The 23,794-nt window shown below is 48.5% G+C and overlaps 1 protein-coding gene across 1 annotated transcript in view; it reads right to left on the reverse strand.

Annotated features, from left to right (window-relative positions):
* The window catches only part of LOC111161074 (ubiquitin conjugating enzyme E2 G1), a 99,287-nt gene that overhangs the window by 22,631 nt on the left and 52,862 nt on the right, over positions 1-23,794 (reverse strand). Inside the window, exon 2 of the mRNA XM_022524550.1 lies at positions 7,163-7,265. Coding sequence (XP_022380258.1) covers positions 7,163-7,265 — 103 coding nt within the window. The remainder of the gene's footprint in view (positions 1-7,162; positions 7,266-23,794) is intronic.

A 23,794-nucleotide genomic window follows, 5' to 3' on the forward strand; every position in this document is an offset into this window, starting at 1 on the left:
ACCCAGTCTGAACTCTCTGTGGTGCCCCCGCCACACTGACCCCCTCCATTTCTTTACTCCAGCACCTATTTGCAGTCCCGGTTCCCGTACTGTTCCGTGTGCACTCCTTCAGAGCGGGGCCATGCAAGGGTGTTTGTTTCGGATCAGTGAGAAAGACAATTCTGGCTCCTCGAATGGCTTTCATTCACTGAACAAAGAACACTGATTATCTACCTGTGTGAGGAACTCTTTTATGTAAAATAATAAAACAGAGAAGACATTAGAGAACCCTGGTTTCGAGCACTTACAATTTTGGTAGCAGAAGAAAGTATCAAGCAAAATACCATTGACAGCCACTGGAATGGTCTGGGTGATCTAGTACTAAATGTTTAAACAGCCACGTGTCTATAGGGTAAGCCCATTTGTCCTTACGAAGGGAAAATGGGGGAGTGCGCCTACACAACACAGAGAGAAAAACCGCCTGCAGACACAACCCCAGCACACAGCAGTGTTTTCTTCTGGCACGCAGGATTATGGGCATCTTTTCATTTCTGCTTTGTACATTTCCACACAGACAGAATTCTAACCACAAGCAAGTATTAATTTTTATTGCCTTTTTCTGAGCATAAAGGATTTGGGGGGAGGGGGACTTAAAAACAGAGAGGCTGATCATTAATACCAAATACCTCTCAATACCTAGGGAAAGCCAATGGGCTCCCAGCACGTAGCATAATCATGGTAACACAATCGTGGTAAAAGCAACAGGGGGCCGCAGACGGTCAACGAGAGAATGGGGTGTCAAGGACAAGCATGACGAGCAAGACAATCTGAAAAGTCTGACAGTTTAAGGAACAGGGTAACTAGATGGGGAAAGAGCACAAGTGGAAGGCTTTAAAAAGGAGGGGAAAAACCCTAATCTGTTTACAAGGAGATGGGAAGGTGCTGGCAGAAGGACTAGAGACACTAGAAAAAGCAGAACTGAGCCATCAGAAGAGGAAAGAAGTAAGGGGAGCAAGGGGCCTCACCAAGAAAAAGAACATCTTTTCCTTTTGCACTGGAAAAAGGAAAGACCGAATGTGGTACAGATATCCAGGGGTAAAACGGAAGAAAAAGGACAAACTTTATGCCTGCCATATGGCCTCCATTTCGTAACTTACACAGTGACTTACTGGAGAGGCTCTGAGAGGCACACACCACACCACCTGTCACCCCTGCTACCCCGACTACACGGGTTAATGCCTGACGGGTCCGGGGACTGTTAACTGTGTGGACTCCATTTTCAAACTGGGGGTGAATCACTAACCAGTCTTTTTTACAAATAAAAATCCCATAGAGGGGCGCCTGGGGGCTCAGTGGGTTAAAGCCTCTGCCTTCGGCTCAGGTCATGATCTCAGGTCCTGAGATCGAGCCCCGCATCGGGCTCTCTGCTCAGCAGGGAGCCTGCTTCCCCCTCTCTCTCTCTGCCTGCCTCTCTGCCTACTTGTGATCTTTGTCAAATTTGAAATTAAAAAAAAAAAAAAAAATCCAGCAGAAAACAAGGCGCTATCGCAGGTGGTCAGTCTGGCTTACGACATCTGCGTGTGTGTTTCTACTCACTACGACATACACCCGTGGTCTCCATCGAGTCACGATGTGGAATGCTTATGATTACAGGCTGTGGCGGAAAAAAGCCACAAACACTGAAAACAGCTAAGAATCTGTGTCAAAGGACCTCAAGAGAGCCGCCCACAGGCCCTAGCACTTCATCCACTGGGAAGGCACTCCTCGCTGGAAATCGCCTTCCTTGGTCCCCTCGTCTTGGCCCGCCAGACCCACTTCGTAGTAGCCAACTGGAATCCATCATGAAAAACCGCCTCGGTCTCTTAAATTATCTTCAATCTTTAAAGCATCAAATTTTCTTAACAGATGCATCTCGAAAGGTGTAAAAGCACATGGTTTTCCCTCTGTCCGCAGTACCCTCCCCACTCTGGACCTAGCACGTTATTCCTTACAGTTTTTCTCCTATGGGTGGGCTCCTTCTCTCTCAGCTGGGCCGTCCTGCCTGTTCCCCTGAAACCGAGCTCTGGGGTCGTGGCCTGCGGGAGCAAGCTGCCCGTGAAGAGCTAAATCAGCGAAGAGGGGAGCGAACCCCCAGGACGGGGACACCATCACCCGAACATTAACATGTCACACAGTCACTACGTTTCAAACACGCAAAGACGGCACTGCAATGAGTCAAATGACAACCTATGACAAAGCATCTGGGAACTGAAAATACGCCCGTTACACACACGGTCTCCTCATCACACGTATGAATCGCACACCTACCGGCAGGATGGTAAAGAGCAATGAAACCAAAAAAGGGTCACATTTGAAGAGACCGAGAAAGCTAAGCCTGGTTCAACTTTCTTCCACGAGCCTCGCTATTTTTATATTAAACTGCAAAAATCTAACCCAGACCAGATTCTGTCATTCCATTCTGCCAGAGCCCACCCTTCCGCCGCATTTACTCGACATCAATGCCACGCCGTATGCTGCCATCTGAACTTCTGCTCCATACTGTTCTCGTGGAAACGTTCCTGGTGATCCCTGTCTCTTGTCCACTTCATCTGGCACGTTTCTCCATGTACCACCACACTCGTGAGGCGTCTGATGGCTTCCAGTCGTTCTGCTACTACTTGCAGGACACCGAACACCCCTAATCCTTCCTGGCACAGGGTTTCTGCCCTAAACGCAAAACTGCTAAGACCCAGCCAAAGCCATCGTTCTAAGTCCCACAGCTAAGACAGGTGATGGGGTCGGGGAGCTGCGCAGAGCCCCCAGCCCACGTTCTGAAGCCCGAATGGGAAGGGCCGTGGTGTCAACGCCGTGGCCTGTGTGCGCAGCAGCGCCCGCCAGACAGCGCGGGGCCGTGCGCCCACGTCGGAAGCACGACTGTAAAGGGACTCTTGACTGTAATAGCATTCCCACAGTCTGGGGAAGCGACTCTACATTTTCTACATGCACTCAAGGAAGGGCAATACAACGAAATGCGCACAATCTTCATATTCTCCGGTTTCCCACACCCTGGCCAGCAGTGAGGGATGAAGGAAACCACACTTCCCGAACAGACTGGCCGTTGAGATGAGAGAAGAAAAAGCAATAGAAGACGATGCGCATTCACCATTCACGAAGATTTTATGAAATTTATATTGAGGTGGTGGTATCCGAGTGTCCTGAACTTCCTTGGAAAACGTGCTGCTGCTCTTGCCCGAAATGTCTGGTCCGTGGAAACTGCCTGGTCATCGCACGCTGGACGCAGCGGGCACGCACACCAGTTTAGGCTTCCGCAGGCAGACAGCCGAGGGAGTCCATTCTCCGCGGATGGCTGGGCAGAGCAGTCACGAACCTCAACGCCATGTAGCAACAGACGGACCGGCTGCACTCATGCTCGTGGCCAGGCTCCGTGTCCCAGGAATGCTGGAATACCCAGGTTCCTGATCACCTGAACGGAAGAGGGCACAGTGCCCTCTAGTGACTACATGAAGGCTAACAACACCCCAGAAAGGACACAACAGCTTTCCAAGAAGGTTTGCACATGAGTAATTCTTGCTACCACTACAGAAATGGCCTACTAAGTGGTGACTTCATCAGCTGGGTCTGGGTTCCATCTAAGCCCACACTTGCTTTAACTGATTTACACCTGGGGTCTACACCTGGGGTTACACCTGCCCACGCCCAGAAGACTCCCCCCACCAACTGCAACACGGCCTCGCCCTCTCCACGCCGCTAGAGTACCAGAACACCAGTAACTTCCTTCCTGTTAAACCAATGCACACCATGGATTACTGGACTCCTGGCACCTTCAGGGAACTTACTTCCAAACACACTTTCCTCTCCTTATCCACCCCCCTCAGGAGTCCCCCTCTCAGCACACACTCTCCTCCTCTCCCCACAGGCACCCCCAGCTCCCAGCCCATCTTTTTCACTAGAGAAAACTTTGAGGATAACAGTGTTAAGAGCAGATTTTTGTTGCAGAAATAAAATGCAAGTAAGGTGAAGGAAAATGAAATCCATAATCCCAAAGTTAGGGTACTTGGGTTGTATGCTAGAACCCTAACTGGTGACTCCTGTTCTCAACGGTTGTGCTCTGTCCTCAGGACCAAAGACTGACCCAAACTCTTCAGCAGTGTTTATGAACTTCGATTAGCCCTCCACTCCCTGCCCAAACTCACTTCCTGACGTTCTGTGTGCTCGCCTCACTCCTTGGCCACACCACGACCCAGAACTCCCCTGGGAAATGCTGCAGCTCGGTCACTGCCCCCACGTCTCCCCACCTCTGCCAGAACACCTGTCCGGTTCACTCTGACCTCGCTGCTACCAGTTCCAAATCCTTTCCACTGCAGAACTGGTCTCTCCCAACTCTCCCATTTCATTCATCTCACCAGTTACTGGGTGGCAGTGAGCAAGACTGCCACACAGGAGGCAAGAGCCAGTCAGCCGCAGAGCTTCCGCTGCACACGACACACACCACACTAGGAAGAAGTGTTGCTTGCAGCCAAAAGCCTCCTAACTCTTTAGTTCCCACTTCAGATGGACCCTCCTCTGGCACAGGGCTGATCCATCCCAAACCTGCCACACCCCCAGTTAGCGCCCCTCTCCACCACGGCCATCAGCAGTCAAGTGACCGCGCAGTGACGAAAGTGTCTGCTCTCTGCAGGCAGGGACAACACCAAGCTGATCCCAGGTCGCGCTCCCAGCGTCCAACGAAAGACCACTAGAAAACGTCCGAGCAAGATGAATGAGCAGTGTAAGTGCCGGTGTGATGCTCTATTTTTCAACCATTCTAAGTAGAAAATTGCCCAAGGGATGGCCTAGACTCAGTAAATATTAAACAATAAATCTTAAACCTCTTGTTTTGAGAGCTTTAAAAAAACAATCCCAGGGCGCCTGGGTGGCTCAGTGGGTTAAGCCTCTGCCTTCAGCTCAGGACATGATCCCAGAGTCCTGGGATGGAGCCCTGCATCCGGCTCTCTCCTCAGCAGGGAGCCTGCTTCCTCCTCTCTCTCTACCTGCCTCTCTGTCTACTTGTGATCTCTGTCTGTCCAATAAATAAAATCTTTAAAAAACAACAACAACAACAACAGAAAAACCAATTCCATAACTTCCATCACACTTGGATTTCAGAGATCTTAATAAGACGGAATCATGTCCAGGTTATTCCGGACGACGGTTACAACGTCTGTCAACTGCCATAAGGCCTCATTACTCACAGGGCATTCACCATGTGTGTGGCACGGAGTTCAGCTCCCGCCCAGCAGTCCCATCGGAAGGACTGTGCAAGTGGCTGCCAGCTGTCTCCTTGGGAAGCCCACACTCCAGAGGGCCCGCCACAAAGGCTTCTGCCACCCACATCTCACACCGGCAGCTGGCACTTTGTAAAGATAAACTGAAGGCCAGAAATAAGTTTTTAGTTGGCAGAAAGAATGGACTATCCGTCAGTACAGCGAGTGCTGAAATGTGGTTCTCTTTGGTGATGGTGAAGGTACATATTAAACACTGGGGAGATGTGCCACCACGGCACACGAAAGTGTGAGAATTCTGGGAGGCCCTTAGAGACGGAGCGCGGCCTGGAAGCCCAACTAACCCTCCAGACAGTCACCAGTTCAGAAGAATTCCTCCCGTTATCCCCTGTCAACAGTAGGGGTAACAAGATTCTGTCACTGGACTGTCACTGTGTCTCCCAAATAAACCTTCATGCAATGTGTTTAGCTTGAACACCTGAACTTCACCAGGCTTATAAACCAGGTTATTTGCACAGTTTTATGTGCAAAATTTAGTGAGAAATTTGCTTTCAAATAATTACATTAAGGCTGTGGGGGGATACCTCAAAGACAGTTCTCAATGGCTACTGTTATGTACCCAAACTAACACCACGGAATGACCAAATTGAGTTATTTTAGTTTTCAACAATCAGCAATACAAACATGGCACTGAGAAATACATCAGAAAAAAATTCTGATTGGAAACAATCATGACAAAACATGAATCACCTTCCAGATGACAGAAAACCCAAAGTCCACACCACAGCTCGCCCTGTATGTCCCGTGGCAGCCTGCCCTGGTACCAAGTAGCCGGAATTTTCTTTTCCATCAGGTAAGTTTGACTGGGGGCAGGGGGGTGGCGGGCAGGGTTCCCCATCTCGGAACACCTAAGATGAAACTACCGTAACCAAATCCTTGCCTGCTTAGAGCCAAGGAGGACCAGAGCAGAGTGAGCAAGTGTAGTGCCCGAGAAACTCCACTACACATCGGCCCCTCCGCTGTGGGGCCCGGTGGCGAGTGAGGTCACCGCATTCTGTGCCATGCCGCCACTTCCAGAAACAATATGGAGCTTACACTCACTAACACAGGTGGGCACGACCCATCTTCTAGAACACTGACTATTCCTAACTTTCAGTCAGTCTGCAAAACTCCAGAGCAGGAAGTAAGGCTGTGGCCTTTGAGTCTAAACCGTGGGACAGGACGCTGAAGACATTGTGCCTCTCCCTCTGGCTCTTGGACTCCACTGCACCCTGCTGGCTCACTTTGCATCGGTAATGAGGGGGAATTCAAAGAGATTAGCTGTGACCATCACGCTTACGAACTGGGAGAAGGTAAACATCAGTTCTCATCAGTGCTCTGTGGGGACCCGATTCAAGCAGCCTCCAAGTGATGACCTTGAGAGTCTCGGCCTGCAGACATGCCGTGCGAAACCGTGTTCTGTTCGAGTCTCCCAGGTGTAACACTGTGCTTTAATTAGACTGACAACGAGCTGGACACCTCTTTGAAATGACAACGTTCCCTTTGCAGGGGAGAAACATTTCAATAAAGACTTTCCTTCTAACCCCATCCTGCCAAAATTCACCCAATACCCAAGAAACAAGCAAAAAATACATTATTTATATATACGTTCACCTTAAAAATAGCTTTTCTGTAATAAATTTATTCTAGGTATTAGAAATATCTGAATTTTTGAAACTGTCATGTATTTAAGAAAGCAACAGGTTTTAGACACTAGAATTTCAAGCAGAACACAAAAACCCTAGACATGATCATTTAGCACAAACGATTTCACCTAAACACAGCCATTTTGCCTGTTTAAAAAATAATTTCACTTCAGTTTGCCAAAGCAGTTTCCATCTGAATTAAGAGAGCTACTTTAGTGTCTGTTCCGTGGTACTTACTAAAGTGTGTCAGGGGGACCAATGATAAGGACTTCCCACCGGTAAAGATCATTGTCATCTATTAAACCTGCTGAAAAGCCTTCCACTGGATTTTTGTTGAGTTCTGTGGAAAAAAAAAATTTTTTGATCAAAACTTTTAGGCATATAATTTTCACTCAACAGATAAATTACAGAACCTGAATATACCATGTTATAAAGTGCCAACCGTTCAGCAAATATACCTGGGTCTAGAAGCAAAATTCTACCTGATGGCCAGAACATTCCCATTTCTGCACGAGAGGGCCCCAGCGGGGCAGCAAACCATGCAGATCACGTTCGGACCCCTCTCCCCTGCACGGCGTTTCCAGCTGGGCCCTTGGCATCCCAGGGAGCCCTGCGGTGGCGACGGAGCTTGTTCAGACCCAGATACTCAGGCACACCCCTCGCAGACTGTGCCTGCGACTAACCCCAACCAGCACCCCAGTCATTCTTCTTCCACTGTGGTCTTCGGGGCACACTCTCAGAAGCACCAGCCGAGGCCCTAATACCCTTCTGTGGGAATTCACCGAGCCTAGCCAACCTTCATTTATGCCAGCGCGCATCCGTGAGACAAGCCCTCTGTCAACTTTGGGACACACAGCTATAGCTGGTGTTCAGGTGGGGCTCAGCAGACTCCACACGGAGAGCAGAATCCCCAGGACTCGCCCGTGTGTGCTGACCCCGATGCCAGCCAAGCTCCCAGCACACAGGACCGGCTTAACGGTAACAACCAGAGATGTGCCCAGCTGGCTCCATCTTGATCTCAGGGGCCTGGGTTCGAGCCCCACATAGGGTGTACAGAATACTTAATAAATAAATGGGTTTTGAAGAAGAAGCTGGAGGAGTAGGAAGAGGAGGGGGAGGGGGGAGGGGGAGAGGAAGATAACAACAGCTAGGGCCTATAGGAATGGCAGTGGTATCATGACTGTTTTCTCTTCCAGGGAGAGGGTGCTCTGGCGCAGATGGAAAATGATGGAAGCAGAGGGCCAGTGAGGTGGTGGCAGCATGGGGGGAGGGACGGTAAGCAGAGGGCGGGGACCCAGGCCAACAAGGGAGCTTAATGGATCAGGTCAGGAGTGCCATCTGACGGTTCCTAGACAGACAGCGCTTAATAACGACCTACTGATGGTGGGTATTATGAACAGATTTTTTCTAAACAGCTGTTTAATGAGGCATAATTGATACTCAGTGAATTGTACATATTTAAATTAGAAAATTTAAAACATATTAATCCACATACACTCCTACGAAGTAGTAACACTAACACCGCAGTAACCAAGCACACACACTGTACACAGAAATCAGCAACAGGGAGGTCAGAGGGGAGCAGCGGGGGCCAAACACTGGAGAGAGCGGCCGGGGAGGAGTGTGCCGGAGGCCTCGGTGGTGTGTGATTCTCACGCCCGCCCTGCCATCAGCCTCAAACGTCTGATGTTGACCGTGAGCGTGATGCAGCCCAGAGTGCTTTGACAGAGGACCGAACGGAGACGATCTTAATTCTCTGAGGGATAAGGAGGTGTTGTGATTTCAACAACTAGGAATGAACATCCCAACATGCCAGTGAAACACAGAGCTTAAAGGCAATCGCTTAAAGGCACTTTGCCTTTAAATTTGTCTTTAAATACAAATGGCTTTTCTCAAAAGTTGAAAGATTTTTTAGAAGTCTGAATTTTTGCCTAAAAGGCAACACAGACCTAACGTTTTAAATCAGTACACTATTTCAAAATGCAAGAAATGTATTTTTACTTTTACTTTTAAATAGCTTAGTCTAAGACATTTTTAAAAAGATACTGAAAATGGAAAGACATGAATATAGGAACTGCATTTCGTTTCTGCGCGTAAACACTCCCTGAGCAGCGGTGGCTGCTGTGGGCTCGCATGCAGGGAGGTGCCCCGAGCCCAGTCCCCGGGGCAGGACGCAGCACACACCACTGCAGGGATGGGCAGCCATGTTCTTTTTCTAGAGGAAAATTCATATTTCATTTTATCACATTTCTCAGACCGTTTTCTTCAACACTGTATTCAAGTCTTGTGGAAAATTCTAGAACTTATCCAGAAAATCAGTCTTGCTGCATTTTCCATCAGAATTCCAGTGGGGTTCTGTAAATGAAGGTGGGTAAGTTCTGAAATTAGCATATATGGTCAAAATTACCATTGAGAATTCCCTTATATGTCCCATAAAGTACATCACTGCTTCTCCCCTTTGTCAATACATCATAATTTGTAAAACTCTCCCGCACATGCCCTCCTTGCTCTTCTACAGGAGCATCACACCCACGCTGAAGATGTCTGCTACCTCGCCCCTGGTGCGGCTTCTGCCCCTAGCAGGGGTCCCCCAGGGCTGCACCCTGTCAGGTATCTGACATCCTGATGCCACACCTGCACAAATGCTTCCCTTTCCCATGGGGTCGTCCCTAAATAATTGACCAAATAATGGTCTTTTGCCTTCTGTTAAGTTCCCAGTAATTACACTTCTAGCCCACACTCCACCCCTGACACTCGAATCCTGCGGAGTCTCAGCCCGATTCCCAGGGAAGTAAACAGGCGAGCATCATGAGCGGTAAATGGGTCAACAGCAGCACAGAAATCTGCAGGGGCACGAAGAAGGGCACCTCATAACCAGGAAGAGACAGAAAAGGGCTTCCAGAAAGACAGGAGACATCGGAAATAAGAGGATCTGGGTGGCTGCTGCGAGGGTCACACAGAGGGTTAGTACACAAGAACTTGAAGCGCAGACCTCAGGAACTGCCTCGAACAAAGGCAACACGCAGCCAAGAGCGGCAGGAGGTCAGAAGCCGGGCAGCAAAGGGCCTTTATAAGCCCTGTATCCAGAGGGCAATGACAAGCCTTTGAAGGCTTTGTGTCTTGTTTTGTTTTTAAAACAACGAGGTGACCATGAGATTCACATTTTCAAAAACAAACCTTGCAGAGCATAGAAGATGACACAGAATTAGGCCCTAGTGACAACCAAGAAACCAAAAAGGAAGCCATCAAGGTAACTCTGGAAAGCGTACCTTTAGTAGGATGCCCCTGGGAATCATGACGGAAAACAGGGACATTTAGGAGAAAGAATCAATCAACCAAACTTGGTGATGTGAGGGTTAAAATGACACAGATGTCCTCAAAAAGTTAAACACAAAGTTACCACCTACCCCAGTAACTCACTCCTGGGTGTATCCCCTGGAGAAATGGAGACATGTCCACATAAAAGCTCCATGAAAATGTGTCTGTACCAGCATTACCTGCAACTGCAACGGCAACGGTCCAAGATGCAAACAACCCAAACGTCCGTGCCAACAAACGACAGGGCGTGTGCACCAGCAACTGCAACTCAGCCACAAAGAGCAACGAGCAGCCGCTGCACAGTACGACCCAGATGGCCCCCAACGCCGGGCGAAGTGAAAGCAGCAGACCTCTAAGGTCACGCACCGTAGGGCCCCATTGACGGGACACCCCCAGCGACGGCGAGTGCAGAGACAGAAAGAACAGCTGCCAGCAGGGGGGGAGACAGGACATGGCCGTGGTGGGTGTCTCTGCGGTGATGAAAAAGGTCTAGAAACTGAAGAGACAGCGGTTCACCCAACACTGTGAAAATACTCCGTCCACTGTACACTTTAAAACACCTGCTTCTCTGTCATTTCAATTTCATACTAAGTTTTAACAGTAACTCACGGGCTTCTCTGCAGAGCAGCTGGGTAGACAGCTGCTCCTTCTCCAAAACGGGACACACAGGAGGGGGACAGGGAAACTGAGCAGCCCCGCCCACCTGCTTGCGACTCCCCGCTCCGGCCTCTATTCTTGCCCGGACCTGCCCCCCACCGCACACAGGCCTCAGAGCGCAGACAGCGTGCGTCCTCCTTGTAAGGGACAGGAGCTAGGGATTTCTCTAGGACACATAACACCTAAGAGACGACCAGGTGAAAATGAGCGGACGAAGCATCATACGCATACTCCAGACCACGGGCACTAAGCAGCTGGACACCAGGGCCCCCCGGCTCCAAGCAGTAACACCTGGGCCTTGTCTTTGTTCTAACCTGTTCCTGGACGCACAATCCTCAATAAAAACCCCAGGCCCAAAGACAGGGCTCTCCTTTCCTCTCTGAGTCTCCCGGACACTCGCTCCGGGTGCACCGGCACACCTCTCCGTATCCCTTCGATACACCGCTTCCCCATGCCGCCGGCTCACGCTGGATTTTCGACACAGCAGCCTGCCAGCATCAGGAAGCTGTGCCAATGTGAGGGGTGAGGGAAAGGAAGGATAGGGTTAGTGTTCAGGAGAGAAAGAGCATGAGCTGAGAGCGGGGTGGGGCAGGGTGACGGGACGACAGAGGCAGAGAGAAGCTAAAGTAGGTCCCACACTCAGTGTGGAGCCCAACGTGGGGCTCAGTCTTACGACCCTGAGATCATGACCTGAGCTGAAACCAAGAGTCGGATATTTAACCGACTGAGCCACCCAGATGCCCCTGATGATAGGTTTAGTTTTAAAAACCTATGGGCATAAATACACTGTTCTTTGTTTTTAACTCTCAGCTAAAGAGAGGGACTTGGAGGGTTATCAGAACACTGCTGATAACTCCAGTCATAAGACTGAAGGCGTCACCCAAGGACAAGCACTGAGTGTGAAGCCTTTACAGAAGATCCAGCCGGAGTCTAGAGAATACCGGTATTGGGGGGATTAAAAAAAAAAGCCACAGAAGTGACAAAGAATGGGAAGACAGTGAAGTAGGAAGTAACCCAAAGAAAAATTCATATTGAAGAAGCCAAAGGAGAAAGTGGCCGACAGTAATAAACAGACAGTCCTCAGGAAAAGGGAGGTCTGAACCCAGTCCGCCGGGTGCGGCAGAAACCAGCCCAGGGATGCCCCAGGCACGACGAGTCTCAGGGTGATGGGAAATCATGGGCCACCCAGGCAACACTGAGCTGACAAAAAGGTGAGGGGAAAAAACACAAGGCGAACCCTTTTCTAGAAGTCTGTGGACAGAGAAGTGTAGCAGTCATACGAAGACGAAATGCCAGGCTTTTTCATGGAAAAGGCCAAAGAAAAATGTTCAAGCATCCTACTGACACCTAAATGTTGACAAGGGTACTTCACGCTACGTTCAAACTTGGATGCACTGCAAGACGTAATTAACCAATAAAACTTAATGAAAAGAAAATAGAGAATTTTTTTTTCATAACGGGTTGGAGGTGGCTTTCCTATGCCACCTCCCAACAGCCAAAACGCAACTCAGATGATATTGCACAAAACATTTTAAATCCAGAATAAAGCTTTAACACAAAGCAGAGACCAGGAGAGACTATCTGCAACGTAACGGGTGAAAGCTCGCGGCCCGAATACAGAAGAGAGGGGAGGCGCGCACGGTCCAAGTGCAAGGTGGAGTGGACGCCGAGAACAGAGTCCGGGCCTACTGAAGACATGCGCGCACAGCCGCGCCCCGGTCTCCGCCTATACTCCATAAGGACCACAAAGACACTTTCCGTGGGACAGACACGGACATTCAGCTTTCCGAACATACCTGGATACAGCTTCAGGTGGAAAGAGCTCTCTTTTCCACAAATCATGACTGCTAAAGCAAAATTTTAAAGTTCTAAAACAGGCAAAACTAATAATGACTAGTATTTTTTTTTAAAGATTTTATTTATTTATTTGACAGAGATCAGAAGTAGGCAGAGAGGCAGACAGAGGGAGAGGGGGAAGCAGGCTCCCCGCTGAGCAGAGAGCCCGATGCAGTACTTGATCCCAGAACCCTGGGATCATGACCTGAGCCGAAGGCAGAGGCTTTAACCCACTGAGCCACCGAGGTGCCCTAATAATGACTAGTATTTGAAATCAGGACAAGACTGTCTTTTTTCTTTTTCTTTCAGAAAGGGAATGAGTAGTATCTGGAAGGAGGCATAAAAAGGGGCTTCAGGAGTACTTGTAATGGCAGCTGCACAAAATATTTACGCACTTTTGTCTATGTTCTACTTTGATTTTTTTAATATGAAACCTGTCTTTTTCTTTTTTTAAAAAAAGAGATTTTATTTATTTATTTGACAGAGAGAGAGAGATCACAAGTAGGCAGAGAGGCAGGCAGATAGAGAGGGGGAGGCAGGCTCCCCGCTGAGCAGAGTCCAATGTGGGGCTCGATCCCAGGACCCTGAGTCCATGACCTGAGCCGAAGGCGCCCCACTACTTCATTTTTTTTTAAAAGATGTTATTTATTTGAGAGACAGAGTGAGTAAGAGAAAGCATGAGAGGGTAGAAGGTCAGAGGGAGCAGCAGATTGCCACAGAGCTGGGAACCCAGTGCGGGACTTGATCCCGGGACTCTGGGACCATGACCCGAGCTGAAAGCAGACACCCAGCCAACTGAGCCAGTCAGGCACCCACTACTTCAATTTTTAAAATTCAGTAAATCCTGGAGTGTCACATCATTGTTAGATGAGGATTATGCACGTCTGCAGTCCATCTGGAAATTGCTGTGGGCCAAAGTGGTCTACAGAAGATGTCCTTGAGAAGAATCATCTGCAGAGGGGTAAGGAGTAGACAATAATGCATGAATGCACTCCTGCGAGAGTTGTTACTCGGGGTGAGATGAGAAGAGAATGGGAATGGGGAGAGCATATGAAAACTAAGAACTCTATAGTTTTGAACGTGAATCACAAGTTTCAGTAAGAATCCATGATATAGCTTTAAAAATTCTGAGCTCTGTCCACTGAAAAGGTGGAGGAAAAAGGACCAGCCCTGTACAAATGAGCATCCCTAGTGCCCAGAATATGACTCCCGACAGGATTTCCTACGTACAGGGCCCAGGATCTTCAGAGGAGCCGCTGAGCGCAGGTCTGGGGCAGGACGGGTTCTAGGCTCATCTCACACAGACCAATTAAAAAGGCAGCTGTCAAATAAGACCACGGTCTTCTTAAAAGGACTCATCCAACTTAGGCCACTGGCCACATATGGGACAATGGGTCTCAGTGAAGCCAGTAATGATGAACAGTCTAGAATAAACAGTGGTATCAAAAGCAACCCACCTATTGGTTCCACCATTTCCGGATGCTAATTATCTGTTTTTGTTGTAAAACCCATTTTTTAAAAGATTTTATTTATTTATTTGTCAGAGACAGAGCACAAGCAGGAGGAGCAGCAGGTAGAGGGGGAAGCAGACTCCCCACCAAGCAGAGTGCTGATGTGGAACTCGGCCCCAGGACCCGAGATCATGACCTGAGCCGAAGGCAGACACCTGACTGAGCCAGCCAGTCCTGTAAAACCAATTTACAACAGCAAAAGCTTCAAGGTTTATTCTTCCTTTTCTATACAAAAATGTACTACCAAGTAGTCAAACAGTAATTAAAATTTGATCAAATAAGGTATCTCTCTATAGAAACAGCCCAGTTAAAAAATGAAAAATGGATGCATTGCCACGCTGTCACTTCAGTGCAGGCACTTTAAGAAGGAAGACAAGCAGGTGCTATGAATGTCCTGATGACCAAACCCCCATTCGGGAAGTGACCTTGCCTCACTACGCTGAGCCTGTCCACGCCCCGGACACAATGACCAATTTCAGGAACACACAGAGAAATGTGGTTACAGACGGCCCGGGCAATCCTAAAGGGCATGGCCTGGAGCCCTCTATAAGGACATCACGTGGGAACAAGAGGGGACTGAGCTCAGACTTTAGAAAGAATGTGCGACATAAGTGAGCATGAGAAGGCTGACCAGGTATTAGTAGTAAGATGTTAGTGCAACCTTAATAACATGAACATCATTGAACACGAACATCAACAATCGTTGATTCTTTAGAATGCGGTAAGGCCGCCTACTGGTGTTCCCACCCCAGTTGTTAGAGATGCAGACAAATGGTCAGTGACATATGATACTTGTGACGAGCCTCAAAACCCTACGGGATGGGGGAAACGGCTGCTCCTGACGGACAGCTGGGGTTAGGGGAGCCCACGGAGACTCCTTACGCCCATCAGGCTACTCTGCTGTTACTGTATGTCTGACATTTGTCGAAGCCAGAAGAATACTAAAAAGGTCTGATTAACGGGCTCTACTGTTTTTTATCGATCACATGGAAACCAACCATCACTGAGTCTCAGCAGATATGGCAGGCCTGAGACAAACAAGTTCAAAGACCCAACTATGTACCACTTTACACTTGACTCTTAGGGAAATAAGCTGCTTTAACTGTAAGTGTGCCCTGCCGAGAGCACGGCACCTGCTATAAAACCAACACACACTGGTATTCGTAGCCCAGCACGGATTTGCATGGCATCTAGGCAGCCGTGGTCTCCTGCCCCAGGCCATGGGCGTCCCTGCGGAGCTTATTTATGTAGCTCACAGCCAGGCTGTGGGTGCACGTCTGTAAAGTGACTATTCTTACACTGGCTTCTTTTTAAACTTCTGAAATTACAAAAAGAACCTTTTATCCAGACACTAATTATTCCTCCTAAGTATCGAGATGGTTTATTAAAACAATGTTGACCTTATCATAAGAAATTACCATTATAATCTAAAACATTAAAATCGCCACAAATCAACTCAGCAAAATTAACAGAGAAAACATTAGTTTCCTCCAAGCTTCTCATTAGTTCATCAATATCATGCGGTGTTTATGTCAGTTGGACCTGCGTGGGAACGTCAGCGGTCTCCCTAGCCTTGTCGTGACGCACCGTTCCTCGCCCGCCCCCTCACTCACTCACTCTTCCAGAGCAGAGCTCGCCCTCCCATCAGTGAAGCGGGGTGCAACCCAGACAGCCCCGCCAGCCGGAGGAGCTCCTGGGTTGGCCACAGACTGCCCGCCTTAGAGCACAGGCTTAGTCACCTGCTCACTAGGCTGCAGGCCACCCCAAGAGTAACCCGTGTCCGCCAGAATGCTGAAGTCCGAGGAGACACTACGCACCCGCAACGAACCACCATGGCCCACTAGGCGTCTCTAGCAGGAGCCGTCCCACACGGCCTCCACACCCAGGGCCCTGATACCAGGGAACGAAGGCAGACACAAGCCAGGAGAATAAGATCTTCTGGGAGATTTTTCAGACTGCAGTTAAAGAAAGGGAGTCCCAATCCGGACAGCTGTCAAAATCCACAGTTCCAATCTCAAGGAGAAAGGCGGTATGAGAAAGCAAAGCCAAAACGGAGATAAGCAAGCAGAAGTAAGCAACAGGAAGAGGTCCTACCAGCACTCCCACTCCCGACACCTGGTGTCACTCCCGCCCTCCCACCAATTTGAGATTTGAGGCAAATCTCCTTCTTTATCTATACTTCATTCTAGTCCAACTCCTGTCCCTTCCAACTAAGGGCACCTATTTCTCCTCTGAAAGAGTGGTATTTTTTGAGTTTACATCCCTGGTGGACTCTGTCCCTTTCTGCCCTCCCGTCCCAAATACGGCATGGCAATGGTCTGCGTGGTCTTCCACCCTCAAGCACCCCACTCAAGGACGGGGGGCAGGGCGGGGGATACAGGCTGTTCCCAGGGATGGCAGCACCGGACCTCCACCCACCTGGCTCAGGGCAGGTGAGCGGGGAGAGTCTGCTCCTACTGCTGCCAACACGGGTGAGTCATTAATCGCTTTATGTCAGCCCGATTTTCTTAAGGATTGCTCAAACTAAATTCTGGGTATAAAATTTTCAAAACCAGGTTCGGTTTTATTTAATATCTAACAGGTCTTATCTCCTTATCTACTTGTTTTTGCACAATGAAACGAAGTTAAGTTACTCTATCTCCCATTATCAATACATCTGTTTTCTTTTGTATTCGCCTGCCCGTGGTCTCAGCAACCTCAAAGTGAAGTCCACCTCTCCTCACCGTGCCATGTTACCACCAACTGCATCAAGAGACTCACAATAAAAAAAAGAAAAATCTCCCAGCACAAGAATGAGGGGTTCGAATCGCTATCCCAAGTTCACTTTGACCACCTAATAACACATATAAAAATTCAGGAAAACGGGGCACCTGGGTAGCTCAGTAGGTTAAGCCTCCACCTTTGGCTCAGGTCATGATCCCAGGGTCGTGGGATGGAGCCCCGCATCTGGACCTCTGCTCATCAGGGAGCCTGCTTCCCCTGAACCCCGCCCCCGCCTGCCTCTCTGCCTACTTGTCATCTCTGTCAAATAAATAAATAAAATCTTTAAAAATTTTTTCAGAAAAACTTCAGAAAAAGAATCTCAAAGAAATTACTATGAAATGATCTCTTTCTTTAAAAAGACCTGAAAGAAGACATTAATTATAAAGCAACAGAGACATCCAAGGCAAGCAGGAATAATGTAAAGAAATAAAAGGAGAAAAAACAAAGACACGGATTACTGTCACATTGGAAAGGACAAAAATTTCTTAGAAATTGGGGTGCCTGGGTGGCTCAGTCGGTAAAGCGGCTGCCTTCGGCTCCGGTCATGGTCTCAGGGTCCTGGGATCGAGCCCTGCACCAGGCTCCCTGCTTAGCGGGGAGCCTGCTTCTCCCTCTCTCTCTGCCTACTTGTGATCTCTATCTCTCTGTCAAATAAAATCTTTAAAAAAAAAAAAAAAAAAACTTCTTAGAAACTATAACAAAACAAATCATGGCCCTAACTTTAAGAAGGTGAACGATTGATTACATGCTTGAATGGAGTGAAGACAATAAAGGGAGATTTGGTATTCCTGAAGGGATTAGAATTCAAAAATGTCACCAACACGCACATAAAACGCTCCTGTAATGAGGAAAGAAACGCACAGACTGACCACACACTGCACAGGCAAGCACGAGCCTGGCCCGGGGCGCACGGTGCACGCGGCACAGAGCGCCGGGAGACGAACCGAGTGGCAGGCAGCAGTGTCGCGGGCGCCGGGCTGGGGGCAGACGGCAGGTTGCGCCCAGCACAGGATGAGCGGCAAGTCTGAGGGCAAGCGGGCCACGAAAAGCACGAAACTGGAGGCGGCCAGGGTCTGATGGCAGGTGAGTGTCCCCAAGCCCTGTGAACGCAGGACTTGCAAGGGAAGGGGCCTTCCTGACGCAACTGCTGGAAAACGAACGGAAACAGAAAAGGCTGCAGCGGGAACGCCAGACCGGACGACCAGCACATTCCCTGACCCCGTGCCAACACGGAAGTAAACCGGAGCCGCTGTGACTGGCGACAAGCTGCGAGACGTACATTCTAACTGCTGCTCGTGCAAACACAGGCCTAACCTAAAAACCGAGATGAAACAGAAGGCAGGAGACGGGGAGAGGAGGAAGACGCGACCGAGCCTGCTCTGGCGCGCAGGCCACCGTCAAGGGTTCTCGCATGACTCCAAGAGGTTCTGATCACCGTCCCTCCGCCTGTGGGTTCGCAGGAGCCACCCCGCAGTGAAGTGAAGCCTCCCGCTTCAGGGCTGCCTCCAGTAAGACCTTCCAGCTGCTTCTGTTTCGTTCAGGCAAACGCAACCGACGGGACGACCTCTAACCGGCACCTACTCTAGCTCCGCACGCCCCCCGCACACGCACTGCAGCGGTCAGGAGCGGACCCCGCCGAACGCGGAGGATGCTTCCTGTACAGTGGTGGGTTCTCTCAACTTCCTTTATACTTCGATTCTCTTAATTATATTAAAAAAGCCATTTATTCTAAAATAGCACAGGGAAATAAAATAAGCAATCCTCACTCTCCCTGCTCATCCTTCCAACAAACACCGCTAACAATTTGCTAGACACACTCTTTCCAGTTTTGAATATACCCTTATGCTCAGAAAATGGACTCACTTTACACCTTGTGGGTCACCCAGGTACAGCACCAACGTCAGTTACTTGGTTCCCTCCATTTCTGTCAAGTATAAAAAACTGCCCTAAAACATCTTTGTACTGTCCTTGTGCGTCTGAGGAGTAAACCCAGAATCTGGACTCCCGTAAGTTGAAGTGTGGGTCAAAGGAACATGCACGTTATCCATGAAGTCTGCCGTAGCTCGCATCTGTGGGAACGCGGTGGGCACCCACTTCCCTGCAGCACTGCTAACACTGACCACGGACCACTGACAATCTGTATCTCTTAATGTACTGCCTACTCGTGTTTTTTGTCCTTTTTAAGAACATTAAGCCATCCGCTTCTCACTGATTTGGGTGAGCCTTTTAAACACTATGGCCCTGGATAACTGCCATTTTACTTTAAAGTATTTTTGATTTGTTTTAGCTTTGTAAATTTTCATTTTTTTGCTAAGCAGAAGTTCAAGGAATGCACATTTAAAAAAAAAAAAACAACAACAACAAGCTTCATGATTCCGTAGTTTGTCAGGCATAGAAAATCTGCTCTGCTCTGTCCACCCGGACTAAAATATTCTGGACTGCTTTCTTCTAACAGTCTTATCTTTTGTTTTATTTCAACTACTGGCTAATGGTCTGGGCACAGTCAGGTTCCAAATCTGCCCAACAAGGACAGCAGTGTCCACTTCATGTTTGAGGAATCAACTCACACACATCCAGCATCTAACCTCATATTCAGCCCGTGAGAAACACTCGGTAACTATCATGATCCTTTTAGAGTTCAGGCAAACATAAAGCTATGGACCTGGCTCCCATCGACCAATCGCAAACGGGACCAGTCAGTTGTTCCAGCGTTTCATTAAGTAAACGGGAGCAGTCAGTTGCTCCGGCAGTTTATGAAGTCAGCCGTCTTTCTCCAGGATCTGGGTCCACCTACTGCTGGACCCGGACGGAAGGTGGCTGGCCCTCACTCACCACTCAGCTTCGCACCCGTCTGAAACAGCACTTCCCTCCCCTTGCGCATCTACCAAGAAACTGGAAAACCCCACCTCAAAGTCCCATTCCATCATTTGTTGTGTTGTGTACACACACACACACACACACACACACACACACACACACCCCTAAGTTGGCTACAGGGCACCTAGAAAGGGTTCCAAATAAACTACTAAAAATTAAACCCCTACATTTTCTGTAATACTTGCTTTTATGACTGGAAAAAGTATATTTCAGGCAAAGGGGAGGAAGGAAGAACTTGATGGTAGGGAATCTTTTTAAAAATAGTCGAGAGTGGGCGGCGGCTCAGTGGGTTAAGCCTCTGCCTTCGGCTCAGGTCATGACCTCAGGGTCCTGGGATCGAGCCCCGCATCAAGCCCCGCATCGGGCTCTCTGCTCGGCAGGGAGCCTGCTTCTCCCCCTCTCTCTGCCTGCCTCTCTGCCTACTTGTGATCTCTATCTGTCAAATAAATAAATAAAATCTTAAAAAAAAAAAAAAGTCAGGAGATAAAAGCTGATGGGGTGAGTGCACACACGTGCTTTAAGTCTCCACTGGCTTTTCAGTGTGTCTACAATGACCTAAGACACGTGTTCTGCAAAGCCCAGATACAATGTGTGACAGACAGACATGTGGACTATTTCCAGCTAGGGGGAACAGCAGATCCCTAAGCAAAGAAATGGAAATACACTATCATATAAAAAACAAAACAGAAATAAAGTAAGTTAAAAGAAAAGGGAAAAAAGGGACAGGTACTGAGCTGGAGGCAGCTGGCCGCTGACCACCTCCACAGAAAGCCGGCAGCTCTCCAGGCGCTGGAACCCACGCCCGCGGCAGCTCTCTGCCCTCTGCCGACCAGTGCTCTGGCTTCACTGCATTCACGGCTTTAAAAGGACATAAGGAAACAACCACAAAGAGATGAGATGCCGCGGCCTAGGCCGCCCGAGCAAGGTTAGGACACACCGGCTGATGTGCTAGCCATCCCCTCCACCCCACCCAACTTCCCAGATGAAGTCTACACTCAGATGCCACAGAAGGTGCAGGATATAGGGCCAAGGGCACGTGGTGCTCACAGCAAACCGCCCTGGTTCCCTGAAGCTGGAAGCCAACGCCTGCGAACAACCTGAGACGCCGACGCGTGAGGCGAGTCCAGCTCTTTTGCTGGGTCTCTAATGCTTCCTGTGGAGGGAGAAACAGCCGGGCTGCGTGTAAGACATGGTCGATCAGAGTGACCAGCCTGGTCAGACAGGGCTCCCGACCGTCGGCGCAGCTCTGCACCAGGCCTGGCCAGAGCTCAAGCAGGAAGTTCTCTAGGGGCCTTGGCGGCCGAGAAGAATGTGGAAGCGCGCATTTGTTTAAGCCAACGGTCCCCACAGATGGAGAATGCAACCCAGGGTTTGAGATGTGTTCTTGCAGATGTGCTGAATTCTGTCTAGTAAAGTCCCTACCTAGAACTGCTCAGACGCACTATAGCCCCACACAATATTCTGGATTCTGATCTAGTAAACAAAAACCAACCCACTGTTCAATTAGGGTTAATTTACCTAAGTGAGGTGAATTTTATACACAAATTACAAATAAACAACATGCTCTTCCTGTCACTTACCTTCTTTACGCTTTTCATCTCTCTTAACTCATTTATTAAATAAAATCATCAATTTTTAAACACGCATTCAGATACCCATCTTAGCCCTCCTTTCTAACTTTCAGTTGATTTTCCTGGCGTTTTAAAGGAGATCTGCCTTTGGTAACACATCATTTGATTCGTTTCCATTATTCGTGTCTTGCTTTTTGTCTTATTTTGCTGTATTGGCTAGAACATTAATAAAAATATGAACAACAATGGCAATATATACCTTTTTACTATTCCTGACTTCTGATTAAACCTATAATTAGTGCTGATTTTCAACAACTATTATTTACACATTAAAGCATTTCATTCTTTTCCTACGGCTCTAAATTGCTTTTTGTTGTTGTTGCCGTCTGGTCTCTAAAATGTAAAGGCTGAAAGCTGGATCTTTCCAAACGCCTTCTGACACGCACGCGTACGGTCACTGCCCCACACGGCCCACAGGACCACAGCCCCTCTGATGCACCCACGTTACGGCTCCAGGCATCACAGGAAGACACCACCTGCACGCTCCTCAGGAGAACCCCTGGTTCTGGCCATTTACTGGCCTACAGGTTTCAATTTGCTAAAATCTTACTGAGGATGCTGGCATCTGTACTGGGATTGATCCAGAATGTTTTGAGTCCAGCTGACACACAATGTTACCTTAGCTTCAGGTGTACACGCTGTGATTCTACAACGGTCACCACACGTGTGGCTGCCACACGACACTGTCACAGTACCGCGGACCCTATTCCCTATGCTGTGCCTTTCACTCCCGGGGCTCACTCCGTCTGCACCTGGAAGCCTGGTCTTCCCACTGCTATTCACTCTCTCTGCCCACCCCTCTGGCTCAGGGTGTTTCCATGCTGTCTCAGGGTTATAATTTTGGTCTCAGGGTTATAATGGGCTCAAATGAAAAGGAAACTTCATAATTTTTATGATGGAGTAATTGAAGTGAGATGAATAATAGAATAATCAGGTCAATACAACATAACAGGCTCTTTGGGAATTTATAAAATTGTCCACTGGGGAATAGAGGAGCAAGTCCAAAACTTTTATCACATTATACATTTATACATAATATAAACTTTGCCAAAATAATTTAAGTTTTGGTTTTTTTTTAAATTCTCTAGCTGGACTAAGCATACGAAACTCAGCTTTGTCTGCACAGAAATGAATGATAAGGAAAAAATTACTAGGGGGACCTGGCTGGCTCAGCTGGTGGAACACATGACTCTTGATCTCAGGTTTGTGAGTTCAAGCCCCACGTTGGGCCTAGAGCTTACTTTTAAAAAAAGAAAGAAAGAAAGAAAGAAAGGAAGAAAGAAAGAATGAATTCAGGTGTCTGGGGGGCTCAGTTGGTTGGGCGGCTGCCTTGGGCTCAGGTCATGATCCTGGAGTCCCAGGATCGAGTCCCACACTAAATCTTGCATCGGGCTCCCTGCTCAGCAGGGTGTCTGCCTCGCTCTCTGACCTTCTCCCCTCTCATGCTCTTTCTCACTCTCTCTCAAATAAATAAATAAAAATCTTTTTTAAAAAATTACTAATACACGACCAAGTTTTAATGCACTTTTGGTGCCTGTGTAAGAGAACTCCTATAACAAATACCAGAAAAGGTAACGCACAAAGTAAAAACTAGGGTGGGTGATACGCAGTAAATCACAAATGTGTCTCAAACGCAATACTGACTCTTGGTTCTCCGAAGCAGGCCCAATCCCCTGGCCCTTGCCATGGAGAGACCACCTAAGCAGCAGCCCGGCCAAGACTTCTTCCAAAGAGGAGAGTTACCATTTGTGACTGGGTGGAGAAGGCAGGGTGTACTGCCGTGCTGACTTACGCCGTGTGTGTCTGTGTGTGAGTGTGTGTGTGTGCGCACGTGCTTATATATACATATACGTTACATGTACTTACATGTATATATGTACTAATTCCTATTTTATTCATTAATTCATTCATGAATACATACTATATGCATCAATTCATTTTTTGGTGCCCCTCCCCCATCACACCTTGAACTCCTCTTCAAACCTTTTCCTAAGGTAGCACTGACAGCTGACGTTCTTCTAATTCTAGTCACCTTTATTTGTGTGTGCTTTTTTATTATTGTAGTCACACTGGCGAAGGCAGAGGAGTCTGCTGCACGGCCAGCGATGCAGTGAGTGTGACACGCCCTGACCTGCCAGGCCCCCCGTGCGTTCCAGTGATCTGCACATGAGGCAAACACGGCTGCTAAGAAACCAGGACGTCCTGGGAAGATGCAGGTGAGCACCAGCAAGAGGCCCAGAGGAGCACAGCCCTTCCAACAAAACCAATGACAACAG

The sequence above is a fragment of the Enhydra lutris genome, unplaced genomic scaffold (genome assembly GCF_002288905.1).
Source record: "Enhydra lutris kenyoni isolate GAN:26980312 unplaced genomic scaffold, ASM228890v2 scaffoldscaffold82, whole genome shotgun sequence".
Classification (NCBI taxonomy): domain Eukaryota; kingdom Metazoa; phylum Chordata; class Mammalia; order Carnivora; family Mustelidae; genus Enhydra; species Enhydra lutris.